At 38.7% G+C, this 17,824-nt stretch overlaps 3 protein-coding genes across 5 annotated transcripts in view; 1 reads left to right on the forward strand and 2 right to left on the reverse strand.

The window, feature by feature from the left end:
• Positions 1-17,824, reverse strand: part of LOC6050403 (ubiquitin carboxyl-terminal hydrolase 20) — a 45,634-nt gene that overhangs the window by 9,831 nt on the left and 17,979 nt on the right. The gene's annotated exons all lie outside the window — the stretch shown is intronic.
• LOC6037671 lies at positions 6,944-12,514 on the forward strand. The gene is made up of 3 exons (XM_038261971.1): positions 6,944-7,219; positions 10,794-11,706; positions 11,767-12,514. Exons 1-3 carry the CDS (start codon positions 6,959-6,961, stop codon positions 12,195-12,197), a joined length of 1,605 nt encoding a protein of 534 aa, XP_038117899.1. The 5' UTR covers positions 6,944-6,958; the 3' UTR covers positions 12,198-12,514.
• LOC119769461 lies at positions 14,641-16,025 on the reverse strand. 3 transcript variants are annotated; one of them, XM_038261972.1, is made up of 4 exons: positions 16,009-16,025; positions 15,730-15,812; positions 15,190-15,655; positions 14,641-15,133 (listed from the first exon to the last, which is right to left on the reverse strand). In XM_038261972.1, exons 3-4 carry the CDS (start codon positions 15,401-15,403, stop codon positions 14,730-14,732), a joined length of 618 nt encoding a protein of 205 aa, XP_038117900.1. In that variant the 5' UTR covers positions 15,404-15,655; positions 15,730-15,812; positions 16,009-16,025; the 3' UTR covers positions 14,641-14,729. The 3 variants fall into 3 exon arrangements, with proteins under 3 accessions (XP_038117900.1, XP_038117902.1, XP_038117901.1); XM_038261974.1 differs by lacking the exon at positions 16,009-16,025 and having other exon boundaries at positions 15,190-15,292; positions 15,383-15,655; positions 15,730-15,977; XM_038261973.1 differs by lacking the exon at positions 16,009-16,025 and having other exon boundaries at positions 15,190-15,673; positions 15,730-15,977.

Genomic DNA, 17,824 nt, shown 5'->3' on the forward strand with positions numbered 1-17,824 from the left:
TGAAGTGCATAACAGAGTTTTGGAGTTCCTTACAGCTGTGTGTTGCATCATAATCCATTTAGGAATAATTATTTCTTTAACTAAGGCACTAGCAAAATTTAATAATTTAATAATTTAATAATTTAATAATTTAATAATTTAATAATTTAATAATTTAATAATTTAATAATTTAATAATTTAATAATTTAATAATTTAATAATTTAATAATTTAATAATTTAATAATTTAATAATTTAATAATTTAATAATTTAATAATTTAATAATTTAATAATTTAATAATTTAATAATTTAATAATTTAATAATTTAATAATTTAATAATTCAATAATTTAATAATTTAATAATTTAATAATTTAATAATTTAATAATTTAATAATTTAATAATTTAATAATTTAATAATTTAATAATTTAATAATTTAATAATTTAATAATTTAATAATTTGATAATTTCATAATTTCATAATTTAAAAATTTAATAATTTAATAATTTAATAATTAAATAATTTAATAATTTAATAATTTAATAATTTAATAATTTAATAATTTAATAATTTAATAATTTAATAATTTAATAATTTAATAATTTAATAGTTTAATAATTTAATAATTTAATAATTTAATAATTTAATAATTTAATAATTTAATAATTTAATAATTTAATAATTTAATAATTTAATAATTTAATAATTTAATAATTTAATAATTTAATAATTTAATAATTCAATAATTTAATAATTTAATAATTTAATAATTTAATAATTTAATAATTTAATAATTTAATAATTTAATAATTTAATAATTTAATAATTTAATAATTTAATAATATAAGAATTTAATAATTTAATAATTTAATAATTTAATAATTAAATAATTTAATAATTTAATAATTTAATAATTTAATAATTTAATAATTTAATAATTTAATAATTCAATAATTTAATAATTTAATAATTTAATAATTTAATAATTTAATAATTTAATAATTTAATAATTTAATAATTTAATAATTTGATAACTTAAGAATTTTCTTTAAAAAATTAAAATTAACAAAAAAATCAATTGTAATATTTTCGTAATTTTTCAATTTAATAATTGGTTTTTTTTTTAAGGTTTTTGAGTCTGTATGTTTTGACAATTTCAAATTATGAATTCTATTTTTTTATTATTTGAATATGTAAATTCTGAAATTTCAAATTGTTGAATTCCAGATTTCTTTTTTTATTATTTTAACATTACATTTCGCTTTCAGACGGAGATTTCAGCAGATTTCTAAGTGGATTTCGTCATGTTGTGATAATTGGGAGTAGAATCAATTCTACCTGAATCACAGTGGCAACAAATTTTTTTTTTTTTCAATAAACCAAAAATTTAAAAATTTAAATTTTTATATTGAAAAAAAACATAGAAAATTAACAAAGTTTCATAGCTTCAAATTTTGAAAATTCTGTAATTTTTTCGAATTTTGTTATTTTGATTTTAATAAAATTGGTATTTATTTGAATTGTTAAGCAGATGTTTTAAAAATAATGAGTTGTAATGTTATGTTAAATTTATATAACAAATCTCAATACATTAAAAAAAATCGCTCCTTGAAGATTATTTCAAAGTTTCGTATTAAGAAACAAAAACAATCAATAATTTTTTAGAAGAAAATTTTCTTCATTTACAACTTCTTAGAAATTGATGTTTTCGCACTCAACGAAAAAGATTGAATTATTTAATTCCTAATAATATTTTCCTTTGTAATTTGAAAGAAATTCTATCGTTCTCAATTATTTTGTTTATCGAAATTGCTATCCGCGCGAAATCCGCGCCTGAGCAAAATTAGCCAGCAAATCTGCGCCAGATCCGCGCGATACGCGCCATCCGCGCGATCCGCGCCGTCCGTAACAACCCTGGATAGGTCATTCAACTTTTTAAATGACTCATGAAATTTGAAAATCTGGCAACCTTGTCTCATATTATGAAATGTCCCATATGCAAAAACAGCAAGCTTAGAAAAGCACAAGGCAAGTTTGTCTCAAACTGGATTTCCTCCAGGAACTTGTCGTTTTTTACCAGGGGCCCAGTTCCGACTTTGGAAAACACTGTCCTAGACCGGGACTGGGCCGATTGGCAGAAAATCGTTCGGCAGAATGACGTCTGGCAGAACGCTAAACGGCAGAAAAGGTTAAACGGCAGAATTTTTTTTGGCAGAAAAATATCTGGCAGAAAAGTACAAACGGCAGAAAAATTTTCGGCAGAAAAGGTCAAGTGGCAGACAGTGTCATTTGGCAGAATGTTAAATGGCAGAAAAACGGTTGGCAGAAAATGTGGTCGATTGGCAGAAAATTATTCGGCAGAATGACGTTTGGCCGAATGCCAAATGGCAGAAAATCATATGGCGGAATATGTCGTTTGGCAGAAAATATTGTGAAGACAGACAAAAATCAAAATACGAGCGCAACCTGTCAAAGCCTGTTGCGCCACGGTTACACGTTTACGACAAACCACTCCATTTTTGTACGGCTCATCAGCAGGAGGGGTCTGTGTCCAGTATCCCTCGCCTAGATCAGACCAAAATCCGTGATAAAGCTGTCAGTCCAAATCTGTCAGACCAAATAGTAAACAATCTTGGTCTTTGACAAAGGTGCACACAAATCAAAAAAGAAAATTTGAAAAAGAATTTTATTTTTTCAGTTCAATATCGGGATTTGGGCTGCAAAATTAAATGTACGCCAGAAAATTATTAAAAAGTGCGGCGTCCTGTACACCGACAATTAAATAAGCAGTTAAGAGCCTTATTTGTCCACTTTAATTTTTGACCGCGTTTTCGGTTTACACCTGAACAATCTTGAAATTATTTATACGGATTTGTGATTTTTCTCGTACAATCATTCCCTTGCTCATCAGAACAGATGTGCACTTCGGTTTGATTGTGCGCACATAATATTAACTGTCCGAACGAACATTGTTACTCGTAAAAAATCCTGTTAGCGATAGTAACGCATCATCAAAAACATTACCCAATTAGGTTTTACGCCGACTCGATTTGGAGGTTAGAAAGAGTGCACTGTTTACATGGACTTAGCACAGTTCGATGCGGTCGTCGATTTTGTTCGGGGAAATTCGTCGACAATCGACGAAGACCATGTAAACAGTGCACACGAGCTGTCAAATGACGTCACGGCGTAAAACTCGGCGTAAAACCTAAGACTGGTTGCAACGCGAAGTTTTATAATTGTTTCAAATTGCGAGCAGTTTTAAATTTTTAGAACTGGCGGAAATGAAACTATTGTCCGTTTCTTTCGAAGGTACACGCCGCGCGGAATTTCAGAAAGTGCCGCAGACACTGTTGCCATCGATTTTCTCCACTTTTGGTGCAATAAAAAACATTCCCGGCAACAATGCCATGCAATTCAAAGAAGAAGATCAACAAAAACAAAACGCACAGTATGGGATTTGACAGCGCGCATTTGCCGAAAGTGCGGCGCGTCGTTTCGAGGCTGGTATGCCGCGTGTCCTTTTCGGGAATACGCGCAATAGAACACGGTGCTCGCAACGCGCTGATCTAAATGTTGTTTCAAAAAATGCTTTTAATTGTGTGCGTATGATTATTGTCGCTCTGGCACTAAATCGAACTGAGCGATTTCCACTCTCGCCGCGCTTTTTCTCTCCGCCTTTTTCTGTCTAGCCTAATTCGGTATTACTCGATCAGTGTGTAAGCCAAGTTTATTATGATTCCTCCATCTTGTTTTGATTGACGAAAACTTATGTCGATGGATTTTAGCTGATTTAATTAAAAACGAAAGGAAATATGTACTTTTTTTACTTGCATAAATGGCCAACATCATCATCCAAAACTTACGACAACAACACGCAAGCACTAATACTATTTAGTTAGACAAAAAATGCGGAGAGAAAAAGTGCGGCGAGAGTGGAAATCGCTCGTTTCGGTTTGGTGCCAGAGCGACAAAATGTTTTTCAGTGACGTTTAACCTCGCGTTCAGCACAACATCTCGTTGCACTCAAAATTAGAGTTGATCAGTTTGCGGAGCGTAGTGTCAGATAAGTCGCCGCGAAAATTCGATTTATTTCCGAAACCACAATATCAACACAGCATCATAGTGTGTGTGTAAGAATACGTGGATATCTCCATATATCTGATTTTTTTTGAAACTGAGTTCTATTCCAGTTCCAAATCGTCTCACGTTTGAAACAAACTCGTCGAGCAGTTTTATTCCGGTTTCAAAATACTGCTCGAAAAATAAAACTGCAACTCCGCGTTGCGGGTGGTCTGTTTCAGTTCTATTTGAAAAATGAAACAGCTAGAACAAAGTAGAGCCGCGTTGCAACCAGTCCCGTTTTATTTTTATTCTATTTTGCGGAGGAGAAGAAGTTCAAAGATGGTGAGAAGCGGACCATGTCAAAGGAGGAAATGCAAAGGCGAAAGCGCGTTGAACCGGGTTCAGGAGGAAAAGAATGCTCCGAGGACGAGGATGAGGAAGGACGGGACTGGGGGGAAGAGAGTACGAGGGAGGAAACGGCCGGAAGGAGGTTGGTCCGGATCGGTACGATCCGGAGGAGGAACGAAGGAAGGAATTGGAGGCAAAGGCGAAAGAAGGAAGCTGCGAAGAAGAAGGCCAAACGACCGCAGGGACCTCCTCCGCCGGATTTCGCCGCGCTGTTAATGCTGGCCGAACAGTTGGAACCGGTCAAGCTTAAGACGCCACTGGGTTCGTTGGAGAAAAAGAAGAAGGAACCGGAACGGTTGATGACTAAGCAGGAGAAGAGAGAGCACGAAGAGAGGATGGCTTACTTGCAGGAGAAGAAGATCCGGGACGGGATACGGAACGATCCGAAGCTGTCGGAGTAGGAGAAACAGGTCAAGCTGGCAAGGTATGACGCGATGAAGTCCAGGAAGGCGTCACCGGCTCCGTCAGCCACATCAACTAGCGCGGCCCAACCCGTCAACGTAATAGCCCAGTAAATTGCAATAAAAGAATCCCCAATAACCCCATCCTGTTTTATTCAGACACCCGAGTTAACATTTCATTATTGTGTATATGTGTTGCCTCCTTAATCTTTTTGTTTTAAATTTCTTTCCGTTACAATATTTCGTATTTTTGTTACTCATTACTCAACCTGGTTACAAATGTTCGATTCTTTGCTGACCAAACTCGAGGTCACTATCATCGACGCGGAAAAAAATCTTCCCGCGATAGATCCACAAGGGACCGCGCCAGGCCGTTTTTTTTCGGGAGGAGTGTCGCAAGCAAACCCACTACGAGCCGGACACGAAGATCCGGCTGTACGAGGTGACGGATATCAACAAGGCGGTAAGATGCAGGAGTTCTTGGTGATTGACTCGACGCTGTCCCTCCCGATAAGCTTCAGCTGGTTCGTCTCCGGCGAGGCCATCTCCAGAAAGATCGTCCACGAGTTCTTCGGATCTTGGTAGCTGTACTTGCTGCATGTTTCGTAGGTTTTCGCATCGATCAGCTAGAACTTGTGTATACTCAACGCCTTCGAGAACATCCCGGCCAGCTTCGAAATGGTGATGCTCTTGCGCACCTTCAACGTCCGGTACGTGGCCGTGGCCGGATCGAACAGATCCGACTTCTGGAAGATCTCCATGTAGTCCTCCAGTAGCACGTTGATGTTCATACATTTGGTCGCCTCGGTGCACTCAGTACGACGGCACTGTTGAATCCGGCTCTGCTCGTCCAGCCGCTCGTCCGAAATGTCGGTACTCTTGACATCTTCCAACACCTCGTGAATCGTGGACTCTCGCACGTACACCAACAACACGCGTTGCTGCTGTGCCGGATGTTCAGGCCGTTGTCGTGGCCGCCGTAATTCTGCTCGATCGCCTCGTTGCGAGTGCACCGCGACACCACGTCGTCGTCAAACTTGCAACACTTGCCGTCGTTCTTCGGGTTGATGTACACCACGTAGTGGCCGCCGTGTTTGTCCCCGGATGCACGGCGTGCAGGATGTACGTGGTCGACGTGTCCTCGAGCTTCTGCCGATGTTGGTCCTACGCGGTTCCGGAATCGTCCTCCTGCGACACGACTCCGCCTTTGACGTTCCGCAAAAATCCGCTCCTTTCGCCCGTTCCCGGTGTTCTCCGGCTGCACCAGCAGCAGCCCAACACGGTTCAGGTCCAGCGGGTGGTCACGGCACCGGAAGAAACGCACAAATCAATAAAAATTGCGAAAAACTCTCGCAGCACCTGGCCGGAAAAAAAGTGCTTTTGTTTTGATTTTGTTGATTGAGAGTGACAGCTAGCAGGCGATGCACGCTTAACAGATTTAGAGAAAATGGAAAATGGTTTAATCAAAGTTCCAGGCAAGGTTATCGATCTTGGGAAATTCCTTCCCGCATAATCAAATATATATTGACCGAGCCACGTAGCCCAGTGGTAACGCTTCCGCCTCGTAAGCGGTAGATCGGGGTTCGAATCCCGGCTCGGACCAACACAACTGGTGAAATAAGGTATTTAGGTTCTACAATTATACCTAAAATATAGGAATTCTCTTACTAAAACGCTATTAGTATTTTTATTACTAATAGCCGATTAGTAATAAAATACCTTATTGCAGTCAGGTTCAATTATACCTAAAAATTAGGTATTTATACCTAAATTCCGTTTTGCGTGTAGTCACAAATGTATAATCGAACTTCAAAAAGTGTAATACCGAATATCCGTGTACGCAAGCTGATTGACGTGAAAATTCGCGCGCAAATCGTTAGATTTTTTCCGTTCCGTTTTTTTTTTTTTCATTAAGTTGTCAGCATCTACAGCAAGCAGTCGTGTGAGATCGTTTATCGAAAGAAACATGTCGGAGGCACGCGAAAGTTTTGGATCGGATGGACTACCAGAGGAAGAAACATTGGCCGGCAGCAACACCCTAGCATCGGAGGATGCGGACGGAAACCTATCGGGTGATTTTCGTTCATGCGATGACAGCGGCATGTTGCAGCATCTGGACGATACTGAGGAACCGGAAGATGAAACCAGGCCCGGAGTAAAAGTGGATGCTTCGCTCACGGAAGAAACTGATTCGAACGAAGACGATTCGCAGCATTCGGACGAAGCGGAAGATGAAGGCAGGCCCGGAGCAGAAGATGCAGATCCAGATGACGACGATTCGCCCGATTGTAGAACATTCAAGACTTCTCGCGGCAAGCTTATGCTGTATCTGGACGGATACTTTTACGTACTGGACAAGGAGGTAAGTCGTCATTTTTCGTAACTAAGAAGAAATGTTTTCGGATATCTTCCGGAAAATTCATAACCTCACTTGTTAGCACGTTCAGCAAGAGTCAACCAGGGTGGCTACTCAAATCCCATTTACGATTTCTTAATTTTACCAGAACCTCGAGTAACAGGAATTTTTCACCCTAAAAATTATTGCGAAAAGTGTTTATGAATAATTTAACATCTACTACTGCGCAAAATTTCTAACTAAATTGAAAAAAACTTTAGAAAATTGTAGTAAAAAATTAAGCTTAACAACAAATTTATTAAAAGTACTTTAGATATGGAAGCACTAGTAATTTCAACTAAAGGAGAAATCGCAAACAATGAAAAATAAAAAAAATCTCAAAATTCATTGAGTTTTTGTTACATGGATTCAATTGAAGAATTGTAAAAGTAATTTCTTTAAATCAAAATTTTAAGAAGAATTCATTAAAAAAGTCAGGTGTCATTTTAAATGTTGTGTATTTTAAGAAAAACAATGTAGATGGGCTAATGTTGAAGTGTAAAACCTGCGCCAGGTGGTGCAGTGGTAAGCGCGGTTGCCCCTCACACCAGTTGGCCTGTGTTCAAATTAGCAGGATAGAGTTTTTGTTCACACTTTGACATTTGATTATTTAATTTTTAATCGCAGGTATTTTTTACATTTTTGTAATTTAACAACTGCTTTGTTTAAAAATTTTAAAGTCAAACGATTCAAAATTCAAATCAACTAAACCTAAATTACTAGATTATAATTAAATAAATTTGTTGTCAAAACGAATTGAGTTGAAAATTGAACAAAAAATATTCAAAAGATAGAAAACCAGTTTTGAACGAGTATGCATGGGATCCAAGACTTTTTACGAGTTTTTGACAAAAAATCACAAATTCCGAACTTTTTTTCCATTTTTTAAGATTTGGCCAATTCAAGACTTTTTGCCGATTTCCCGACTTGAGTGGCCACCCTGACAGTGTGAACTAGATGTTGAAAATTTATTCAGATTTGTTCCGGAAAAAATCCGGCATCTCATTTGTATGTGTTAGGATGTAACAAAATGGCATTCAGGGGCTTGTTTCTGTGAGCGTACTGAGCCTAAATCTCTAATATGAGCTTAATTGGACGTAAATGAGCGGACGCTTTGTGTTTGAGTTTGTATATGTGTAAAAATGAACCCCGTGAGAAGATTTTTCATCAAACTTCTCTTACAAATTAAAATTTATGGGGAATCGTTTGATACTTTTTTAATTTGTACCCCGTTCGTTGGTTAGAGTCAGAGTGACGAACTGTCACTTTTTACATGGCGCTCACGCACACTATCAAAACAAACGGTTGAATGTGTGTATGAACTTCGTGTAAAAAAAATGTGTCAAACTAAAAAGTGACCCCGTTCGTTTGACAACAGTTGGTGTCAAACCATCGGGGTTTGAGTGCACAGTACTTGTTTGGTAACTGGGCGCTCGATAACTGGGCCCAGCAGACAAACATCAAAAAACCAAAACAACCCGAAATGACCGAGGGGTTAAGGGATGAAAAGTCAAGTTCAATAAAAAATAAAAACAACTTTTTCAAGCTTTTATTACATTTCTAGTCACAATCTGAGAAATATTCATAAACAGAGTAAGGATTGTTAACAAATTTGAGTAACTTATAATTCATTAAGAACAAAATATGCATCGGTGGTCCCCTCGTATTTATTTTTTCTTTTAGCCCAAATAGTGAGCAGCATTCAGTAACTAGGATACGTCCTCGGCCTAGTTATCGAACAAGTACTGTATTATATATACCAAAACATGCGTAAAGATCTGATCTACACGACAGTTGTTGTAGTGTCTCAAAATTTAACATCATTCAAATTCTTTTTACAGATTAATCTCGTTCAAAATTCAAATGCAAAGCGCCTGCTCCTGTTCCGCCCAAGAGTTATCTACAGTAGTTGTTTGGTAACTGGGCGTTGTTTAACTGGGCTGCTTTTTAACTGGGCGCTCGATAACTGGGCCGAAGCTCAGTTAAAAAGCAGACAAACGTCAAAAAACCAAAACAAACCGAAATTACCGAGGGGTTAATGGATGCAAAAATCATGTTCAACAAATAAAAAACCTTCTTTTCGAACTTTTATGTGATTTCAAGTCACATTTAGAGAAATATGAAAAGTAATCATTGTAACACAATTTGAGTAACTTTTATTTTTATATTTCATCAAAAAAATGTTATGCATCGGTAGTCCCCTCGTTATTTTTCGTTCAGCCCAGTTAGCGAACAGCATTCGGTGACTGGGCTACGTTCTCAGCCCAGTTACCGAAAAACTACTGTACATGCGCATGCATTGCGTGTACGTACACGAAATTAAAGTGAGGTTAAATTTTGTCCAGCCAGCAAAATCAAATGGTCCGCTAGTGTGGGTACGCGAAACGTCATAAAGCAGGGCTGCCCAACGTACGGCCCGCGGGCCGGATCCGGCCCGTGAAGCCATTTCATCCGGCCCGCGACTGCATTTCAAAATATTTCTATCAATGGCCCTTAAGGCAGTTAATGAAACATTCGATTTTGATGTTATTTTATGCTTTAGCAATGTCTTTATTTCAAATTCAAACATTCTTTATGTTTGAATTTATTTTTTATCATTTCTATATTGATGTTTTCAAAATCAATAATTAAATTGAAAATTAGGAAAAGAAAGTATAATTATCAATTTCGTTAAATTGTTAAATGTACAATAACAAACTTGGTTGTTGTACAGAATAATTCTAATATTGAATTTCTTACAATTTTGAATGTGTTTACTTTAAATTTAAGTTTTTTCTGTCCGGAGCTATTTTATTCAAATTGATTTTTATTTAAAATTAGTAAGAAAAAAAACCTTTTAGTAATAGATTTTGTCAAGAATAAGCTTAAAAAGCAAATTAAATTATTGAAAAATGTCTCAAAACAGCAAAAACAAATAATTTTTTACTGAATTTCAATTGTTTGAAGAAATTTAAAGAAAAACTATTTAGATTTTGTGTGTGTTTCAAATCATTTTAAAAAAAATTGTAAGATATTTGCAAAAAATTGCACAATAAAGCAAAAAGTGTTTTTTTTTGGTAAAGAAGATTTGGATCCAAATTTCGTTTAAATAAATTCTATTTATTATTTAATTTTAATTTCAAAAGGTATCTTTGTTATTCTTTCTTATAATCCAGATAAATGAATCTCATTTGCAATACTAGTTTTTTTATTTCATCATTTTTAAATGATCGATGAATATAATGTTATGATTTTTTATGCATTTTCAACTTTTATCAAACATTAGTTCCGGCCCGCCACTGCTTCAGAAAAATCAGATCTGGCCCACAGGGCCAAAAGGTTGGCCAACCCTGTCATAAAGGATGTCATATTTAGGATTCATGCTCTTACTGAGCCACCGGAACAAGCCCCTGAATGCCGCACAATAAGTCATTTTTGTGACATCCTAGTATGTGAACTATTAACCTAAATACAATATATGGGTTTGGAGGAGATTTAAATGCTTATCATTTTGAATCTAAATAAAACTCAAACTTAAAAGCAATTATTTATTTGATTCCAGAGAAAACTCAGATACTATTGGGAGTGTAAGCGACGCCGTCATGACCGGGTTGGCAGCGCACAATGCCCAGCACGATTGATCACGGAGATTGCCGCCAACGGTGTGCATAGGCCTATTAAAACGGGCACTCACAGCCACGAGGCCGACCCTTCCAAGGTTCAGGTGGAAAATTTAATAGGTTTTCTGAAGGAAGGTGGCAGAAAGAACAAGGGTGCGAAGCCATCCAAGGTTATTTCCGATGCAGGAGCACTAGTTTCGTCGGCTACACAGGCGCGCCTCAGCAAAAATGCCCAGAGGCAGATCATCAAGCGGGTTCGTACAACATTTGCACCTGAGCCCAAGAAGCTTGAAGACATCAACATCCCAGAGGAGTTGCGGACTACAATCGGTGGCGATAAGTTTTATCATGGTTATGTGGAAACCGAACGTGGCGACCGTGCATATCTGTTCACATCTGTGAAGGAGCTACGAAGAATGAAATCGGCGCGGTACTGGACGGCTGATGCCACGTTTGACGTGCCCGCAACGTTTCGTCAGCTGTTTAGCGTACATTGCTCGGTAGCACCGTGTCACAACTCAACGATACCAGCCTTCTTTGCGCTGATGACCGCTAAGTCGGAAAAGTGCTATCGTAGAGTACTCGAGGAGCTTGTGACCATCGCCGCTGAGCACAGTATCCAGCTGCAACCGAAGCGGATCTTTACCGATTTCGAAAAGTCAATGCAAAACGCGTTCGATTCGGTATTCCCGAAAGCTCAACGAACTGGTTGCTTCTTTCACTGGACACAAGCGCTGCGCCGAAAAATGGAGACCCTCAAGATTGCTGCAAAAGTTTCGAAGAGTCCAAGGCTGAACGACTTCTTCTGCATGGTCAAAGCATTAGCTTTCGTTCCTCATAAGGACATACCGACAGGTTAGCTTTGAATTTGTTTTTAAACTTCATTATATTATATTTTTTTTATTTTTTTTTTAGTTTTCGATAAACTTGAAGAATCGCTACCGAAGATCATGATACCTTGGTGGGAGTACGTAGCGGATACTTACGTGCATGGCAGGGTTATCGGAAACCACCGCAGCCAGCCGTTGTTTGATCCATCTGTATGGAGCATCTACCAGAACGTCCTTGACTCTGTGCCAAGAAACACGAATAGTCACGAATCCTGGCATGCGCGGTTGATTAGACTCGATGCGAAGAAGTTGAAATTTTACGAACTTATCAGAGAACTACGCCAGGAACAGAAGTCGTCAGAAGGCAAGGTTCACGAGATATTGTCGGCAAGAAAAGGAGACCGGAGCACCTCCAGCGTTATACACGACGGGCAACTGCTGAAAGTCGTTGTCAAGTATCGAGGTTATGACGATAAGCTCGACTATTTGGAGGCTATTGCAGCATACCTTCATTGATCATTTTTGCTTACACTGATTTATGTGCCATGGTTTGGCTTAACTTTTATTTGCTTTTAGTCGGAGGAGGATTTCTCTCACATTGTTTCAGTTTTTTAACGTCTTTTTTCATTTATTTTGTTATTTCTTTATGTGTAAACATTTTGAACTGTTGAACTGTATTTAAATAAAAAAATGAACACTGAAACTAATATTTGTGTACTAGAAAGACTTTACGAGATTCAGTGACTACGACTCCAGCTCGACAGCCTTCTCCTGGTCGACGGGCTTCTTGCCCGGCTTGGTGTCATCTAACTCGGCGCCTTCATTTTCCGCGTCTTCGGCTTTCTAGGCGAACATACGCTTCCACTCCTTAACCGGATCCTATCGTTATCTACTTTTGATCAGCTCATCAATCATAACCTTGCGTTTTTGTTGTTCTTCACCACCAGGATCGCACTTTGGGTCTGGTCGTTTTACTGATCCGTTTCCGCCTGCAGCATTCCTTCAAGGCAAGACCTGTGGTTCTTTTCATCGAGCTTGTGCATGCACGTGGCCAGTTTTCGACCTTTCCCTTCCCTCGCGAGTCATGGGATTATGTTGACGTACGCCGTAGCGATCTACTCCGAGCTTGACCTCTGCCTATTCAAACGCCTGTAAAGTCCATAAGTGTGTTGTACCACCTCTTGCATCCCCCGATCTAAATAACGGTCGTCAATCATCCACGGCGTCCTGGGACTGCTGCTTGGCCGAATTCTCGTCCTGGAAATTGACACTAATTTATTTGATGGCTTCAAAAAAAAAAAAAAGTTTGCTGGTAGTGGGCAGGGGGGGCAGAATGGCCCGCCTAAGGAAAATGCGCCAAAAATCATAAAAAAAACATACAAATTTATGAATTCAGTGTAGTAGGCTTATGGTTTGGAATGTTCCCTTCAATGTTGTATAATTGGTTGATGAAAATTTTTACCTTAAAACTATTTTTGATGCAACATAAAAAAATGTTTTTTTTTCGCCTACTTCTCCAGGGTGCGGGGCATGTTGAACCACCCTGCGGGGCAGAATGGTCCACCTTAGAAAACAAGCCATTTCGTCTAATACAACGTTGAAGGGAGATAAGAAATGACTAAAGGGACCTTTCTAACATAGTTTCCATGAAGTTAGACCACTTTTATAAAAATAGTCACTTACCAAAATAAACATTTTTGAAAATAGTTTTAATATGTTGAAATAAGACACTATTTTAACAAATAAGCATCAAAACAACTAAAGAATCAACTAATATTTCTTTAAACGTGATTTGTGAACCTACCAGGAGCGATATAATTTATTTAACCAAAATTTCATAACTTTTTATTGTTTTGATAAGGCAGGAAAAGGGTGGTCCATTCTGCCCCCAAGTGGATTTTAATTTAACACTTCCACCACCAAGCCTCTAAATGATTTGAAGGTTCCGTTGTTGTTTGATTACCTTGAGAATAGCTCCTGGCAACATTATAAACATTGAACAAACTTTATCAAAAAAAAAAAAAAAACAAATCAAATTATTCGCTTTACAGCATTGCGCCTTAGCGTTCTCGATTGCGAGATTCCTACTCGAAACTAGGTGTCCGAAGGCTTGATTTGTTGAGGCAATTGCAAATCTCTTTTTACACCTAAGCTTCCATCCACCCCGGGATTCGAACTGACGACCTTTGGATTGTCAGTCCAACTGCCTACCAGCGACTCCACCGAGGCAGCCGACTGGGTGAGAGACAACCACACTTACCCCTACACCACGGTCCCGGATGAACAAACTTTTTCAAACAATCTAACTTTCGAGAAAGCTTATTTAAGAACCTCGAAATAAACAACATATTTTACATTTTTGTTCATAATTCGAAAAATACAATGAATTCATACGCCGTTTTCGGTGTGGTGATTTTATTTGACGTCCTTTATAAGACCCTTGTCTTACAGTTAATCTTAATCCATTTTAAAGCCCAAAACCAAGGGTGGGCCATTCTGCCCCCCTGCCCCTACATAGATTATATAGATTCTGTAGATTAGATAAGATAATGCGTGTTTTAGATTTGACAGCTCGATCCCAGTCAATTCAATTCGAATTCTGAAACGGAATCTAGTTAGAATCGTATACGAATTCCGTTTCAAACGCAACAACCGGTTCCGTGTACGTACCGGTTGGGTTAGAGTTCGACGTCATCACGGAGAATCGGCATTACACTTGTTCGAGTTCGATTACAGGAAATTCAGTTCAAGTATGATTACATACTTTCGTGTAATGATGCTGTTACACACATTTCGTGTCGAACTGAAATTTGTGTAAAATATTCAAACGTTTCACCGGGTGAAAATTGTCTACATTAGGGCGTTTTTTTATTTTGCTTATTTTCTGATTTTTGTGGTCAATAAAAATGCTAAAAAATATCAATTCATAAATTTTAATGATTTAGACGTTATCCATCATTTTCATCATATTATATATAGATTTTTATACAAATATTTCACAACATTCCATATAATTTAAAATGCTGCATCTTTGATGGTTAGCAAACTTCACCATCGGACGTGAAGGACGAAATTTACAATCCTCGAGCTTAATCTGTGCATTTTTAGCAAATTTTTGTACCCTCCTACTCCATGTGCTCGATGGAGTTGCCCTGCTTGCCAGTGACGCACTCGTACATAAACCGCACGCCCTCGCTGATGTGGCCGCAGATTGTTCCCCTGCAGCGGATCGACCACGACGTGAACCTGGGTCTCGCCCTGGTCCGCCTTCAGCTTGTCGTACTCGGACTGTTCCTGCGGCGCGAAACACGCCAGCGCATTGCACGCGTACAGATCATAGAGCGTCATGCCGGTGGCCATTTTATCCCTTGTTTGTGTTCCGGGATGTAGTTCCCGATTGGGATCTTTAACGGGCGCATCAGGATCTTTGTGATCATTATGTCCAACAAGCACTGAAAAAGGATGGTTGTTATGAAATTCGCAAATTCTGAAGCATGTAAAAACTAACCTTGAGAGCGTTGTGATCTTCCTTGGGGCTGGTACGACGCTCGCATCTCCTCCAGAGTCCTGCTGAAGTTGGGCTTGTAGCGGATGGTTCGATTCGGGCACATCTGGTAAAAAGGGAACACGTCAATCTTCACGAACTTCGTTTGCAAATCGATGGCAACATCGGGATGGGTTGGTTTTAAAACGTCGCAGACCTTGCCGTGCACGATGACCATCTCCTTTACAAAGCCTCTCGTCGATGCCGATGGACGTAAGCAAGAGATTGCACCATGGTCGCCAAGTTCCTCACGGACGTTTCCGGCTTGTTTTGTCCAGATGGATCGCGTGCTTGGTGTCCCTTTAATCACTGGTCTACATGATCAAGCTGCCGCAATCTTGGCACCGGTTCGTTCTACTTGGATGTCGGAAGCGACCGGAGTTGGCAGAACAGACTGCACTTAAGTGATCTTCAGTCAAGGGAGCCTTATCTGAAAAGCGCAATGAAACTTGTTGATAATAAACTGGTTAAATAGAAGAAACGAAACGATCGGAAATCTCTTACAGCATTCACCATTTTGTTGAACCGCTCAGCACAGTTGACCGCACCGGTAAGGAATATTCGACACACGTCGTAGTTCTTGGAATCTGAAAAAAGTTTCCGACAGATTTCTATAAGTTTCTGCCGAAAGATAGAATTTTGCTTCCCCCAGACCGAAGAACTAAGAAATCAACCGAATCTGGCAATTAAAACATTCGCTGGTCGGTTCTTCTTGGTTATCCGCTCTGGGGGAACCGGAATTTTGCCTTTTCCAGCACCTGTCTCACTTCGCACAACACTTACCTACCAGCATCAAAATAACACTAAGACTGGTTGCAACGCGGCTCTACTTTGTTCTAGCTGTTTCATTTTTCAAATAGAACTGAAACAGACCACCCGCAACGCGGAGTTGCAGTTTTATTTTTCGAGCAGTATTTTGAAACCGGAATAAAACTGCTCGACAAGTTTGTTTCAAACGTGAGACGATTTGGAACTGGAATAGAACTCAGTTTCAAAAAAAATCAGACATATAAAGATATCCACGTATTCTTACACAGACACTATGATGCTGTGTTGATAATCATACGCACACAATTAAAAGCATTTTTTTGAAACAACATTTAGATCAGCGCGTTGCGAGCATCGTGTTCTAGTTTCATTTACGCCAGTTCTAAAAATATAAAACTGCTTGCAATTTGAAACAATTATAAAACTTCGCGCTGCAGACAGTCTAAGTCCCGAATTGACAGCAGGCAAAAATCTCGAAATCCCAGTCAATCCAATTCGAATGCTGAAACGGAATCTAGTTAGAATCGTATACGAATTTCGTTTCAAACGAAAAAAAAAACGGAATTCGTATACGATTCTAATAGATTCTTACAGAACGCGAATTGAATTGACTGGGAAGTCCAAAAGTTACACCTTTTTCGTTCGGGTCCCTGAACTGGTAAAGGTGTAACTTTTACACTTTTTGTAGTTCGCATTTTACACTTTTTCCAGTTCGTGTAGTGTAAAAACTAGTCGTGTAGTGTAAAAACTAGTGTAAAAACTAGTCGACGGTGTAAAAATCAATTCCAAACAAGATTCCAAATGTTTTTTTCGCATTTTTCGCATTTTTAGGATAGTTACACTCAAAATCAGAAGTACCCCGTCAAAAGGGTTCTATCTACCCTTTATCTGTCATCCCAAGGAAAAAAACCCTTTTAGAGGGTTACTTTCACCCTTTTTCAAGTTTACCGGTTTACCCTTTGCAAAACGGGTGACGACGGGTAAACTTGAAAAAAAGGGTAGAAGTAACCCTCTAAAAGGTTTTTTTTTCCTTGGGATGACAGATAAAGGGTACATAGAACCCTTTTGACGGGGTACTTCTGATTCTGAGTGTATATTAAATTTGAATGTTTTCTCCCAATCAAAAAATCCACGGCTTGACTGTTTCATTCCGCTTCGAAAATTGCTTAGAATTTTTCTAAACGGAATTTCCGGTTGGACTCAGGAAGGTGCTGTGTCCTATCCCTAGCCTAGACCAGACCAAAATCCATGATAAAGCTGACAGATTTAGATTCCGTTTGAGCCAGTTTTGCACATTAGTGACACCTGCTGGTGTATGGTGGAACTACGGTGACATTTCGCCGCCGTTCGCCAAATCGGTTTGTTGTCAGTGTATTAGTATTTGGTGACAGTGTAAGTTAAACGTCAAACTTGTTTGCTCGTGATTTTTTTTTCGTCGACATCCGGCAGTCAATCCAGTCTTACAAAATTATTTGGTTTGACCGGATTGGAAAAGGAACCAAGGTGAAATCATTGCCCGCATCCGACTGGAGAAACCCCGTGAACTGGCGCAAGAACCTGCCAGCGCAACTTCGGATGCAGCTCTCGTGGAGCTGCATGAGAAGCCCATCGGCAAACACGCGGTGGTGCCGAAGACCACGAATCGGAGCCGGAGCAGATCGGTGTGGAAGGAAGAAACTATTGTGTATGTCCCGGAAGTCGATGCAGCAGAAGTTGATGCAGCGAGTTGACTTCATCAATCAACATCAAACACGTTTTTCTTTTTTTCCTTTCAGATGCAGCTTCCCTGGCCAAATTCCCCGCGGCAGTATCAGTAGCAGTTCCGGCCAAA

Source organism: Culex quinquefasciatus, chromosome 3, assembly GCF_015732765.1.
Source record: "Culex quinquefasciatus strain JHB chromosome 3, VPISU_Cqui_1.0_pri_paternal, whole genome shotgun sequence".
In the NCBI taxonomy this organism is placed as follows: Eukaryota; Metazoa; Arthropoda; class Insecta; order Diptera; family Culicidae; genus Culex; species Culex quinquefasciatus.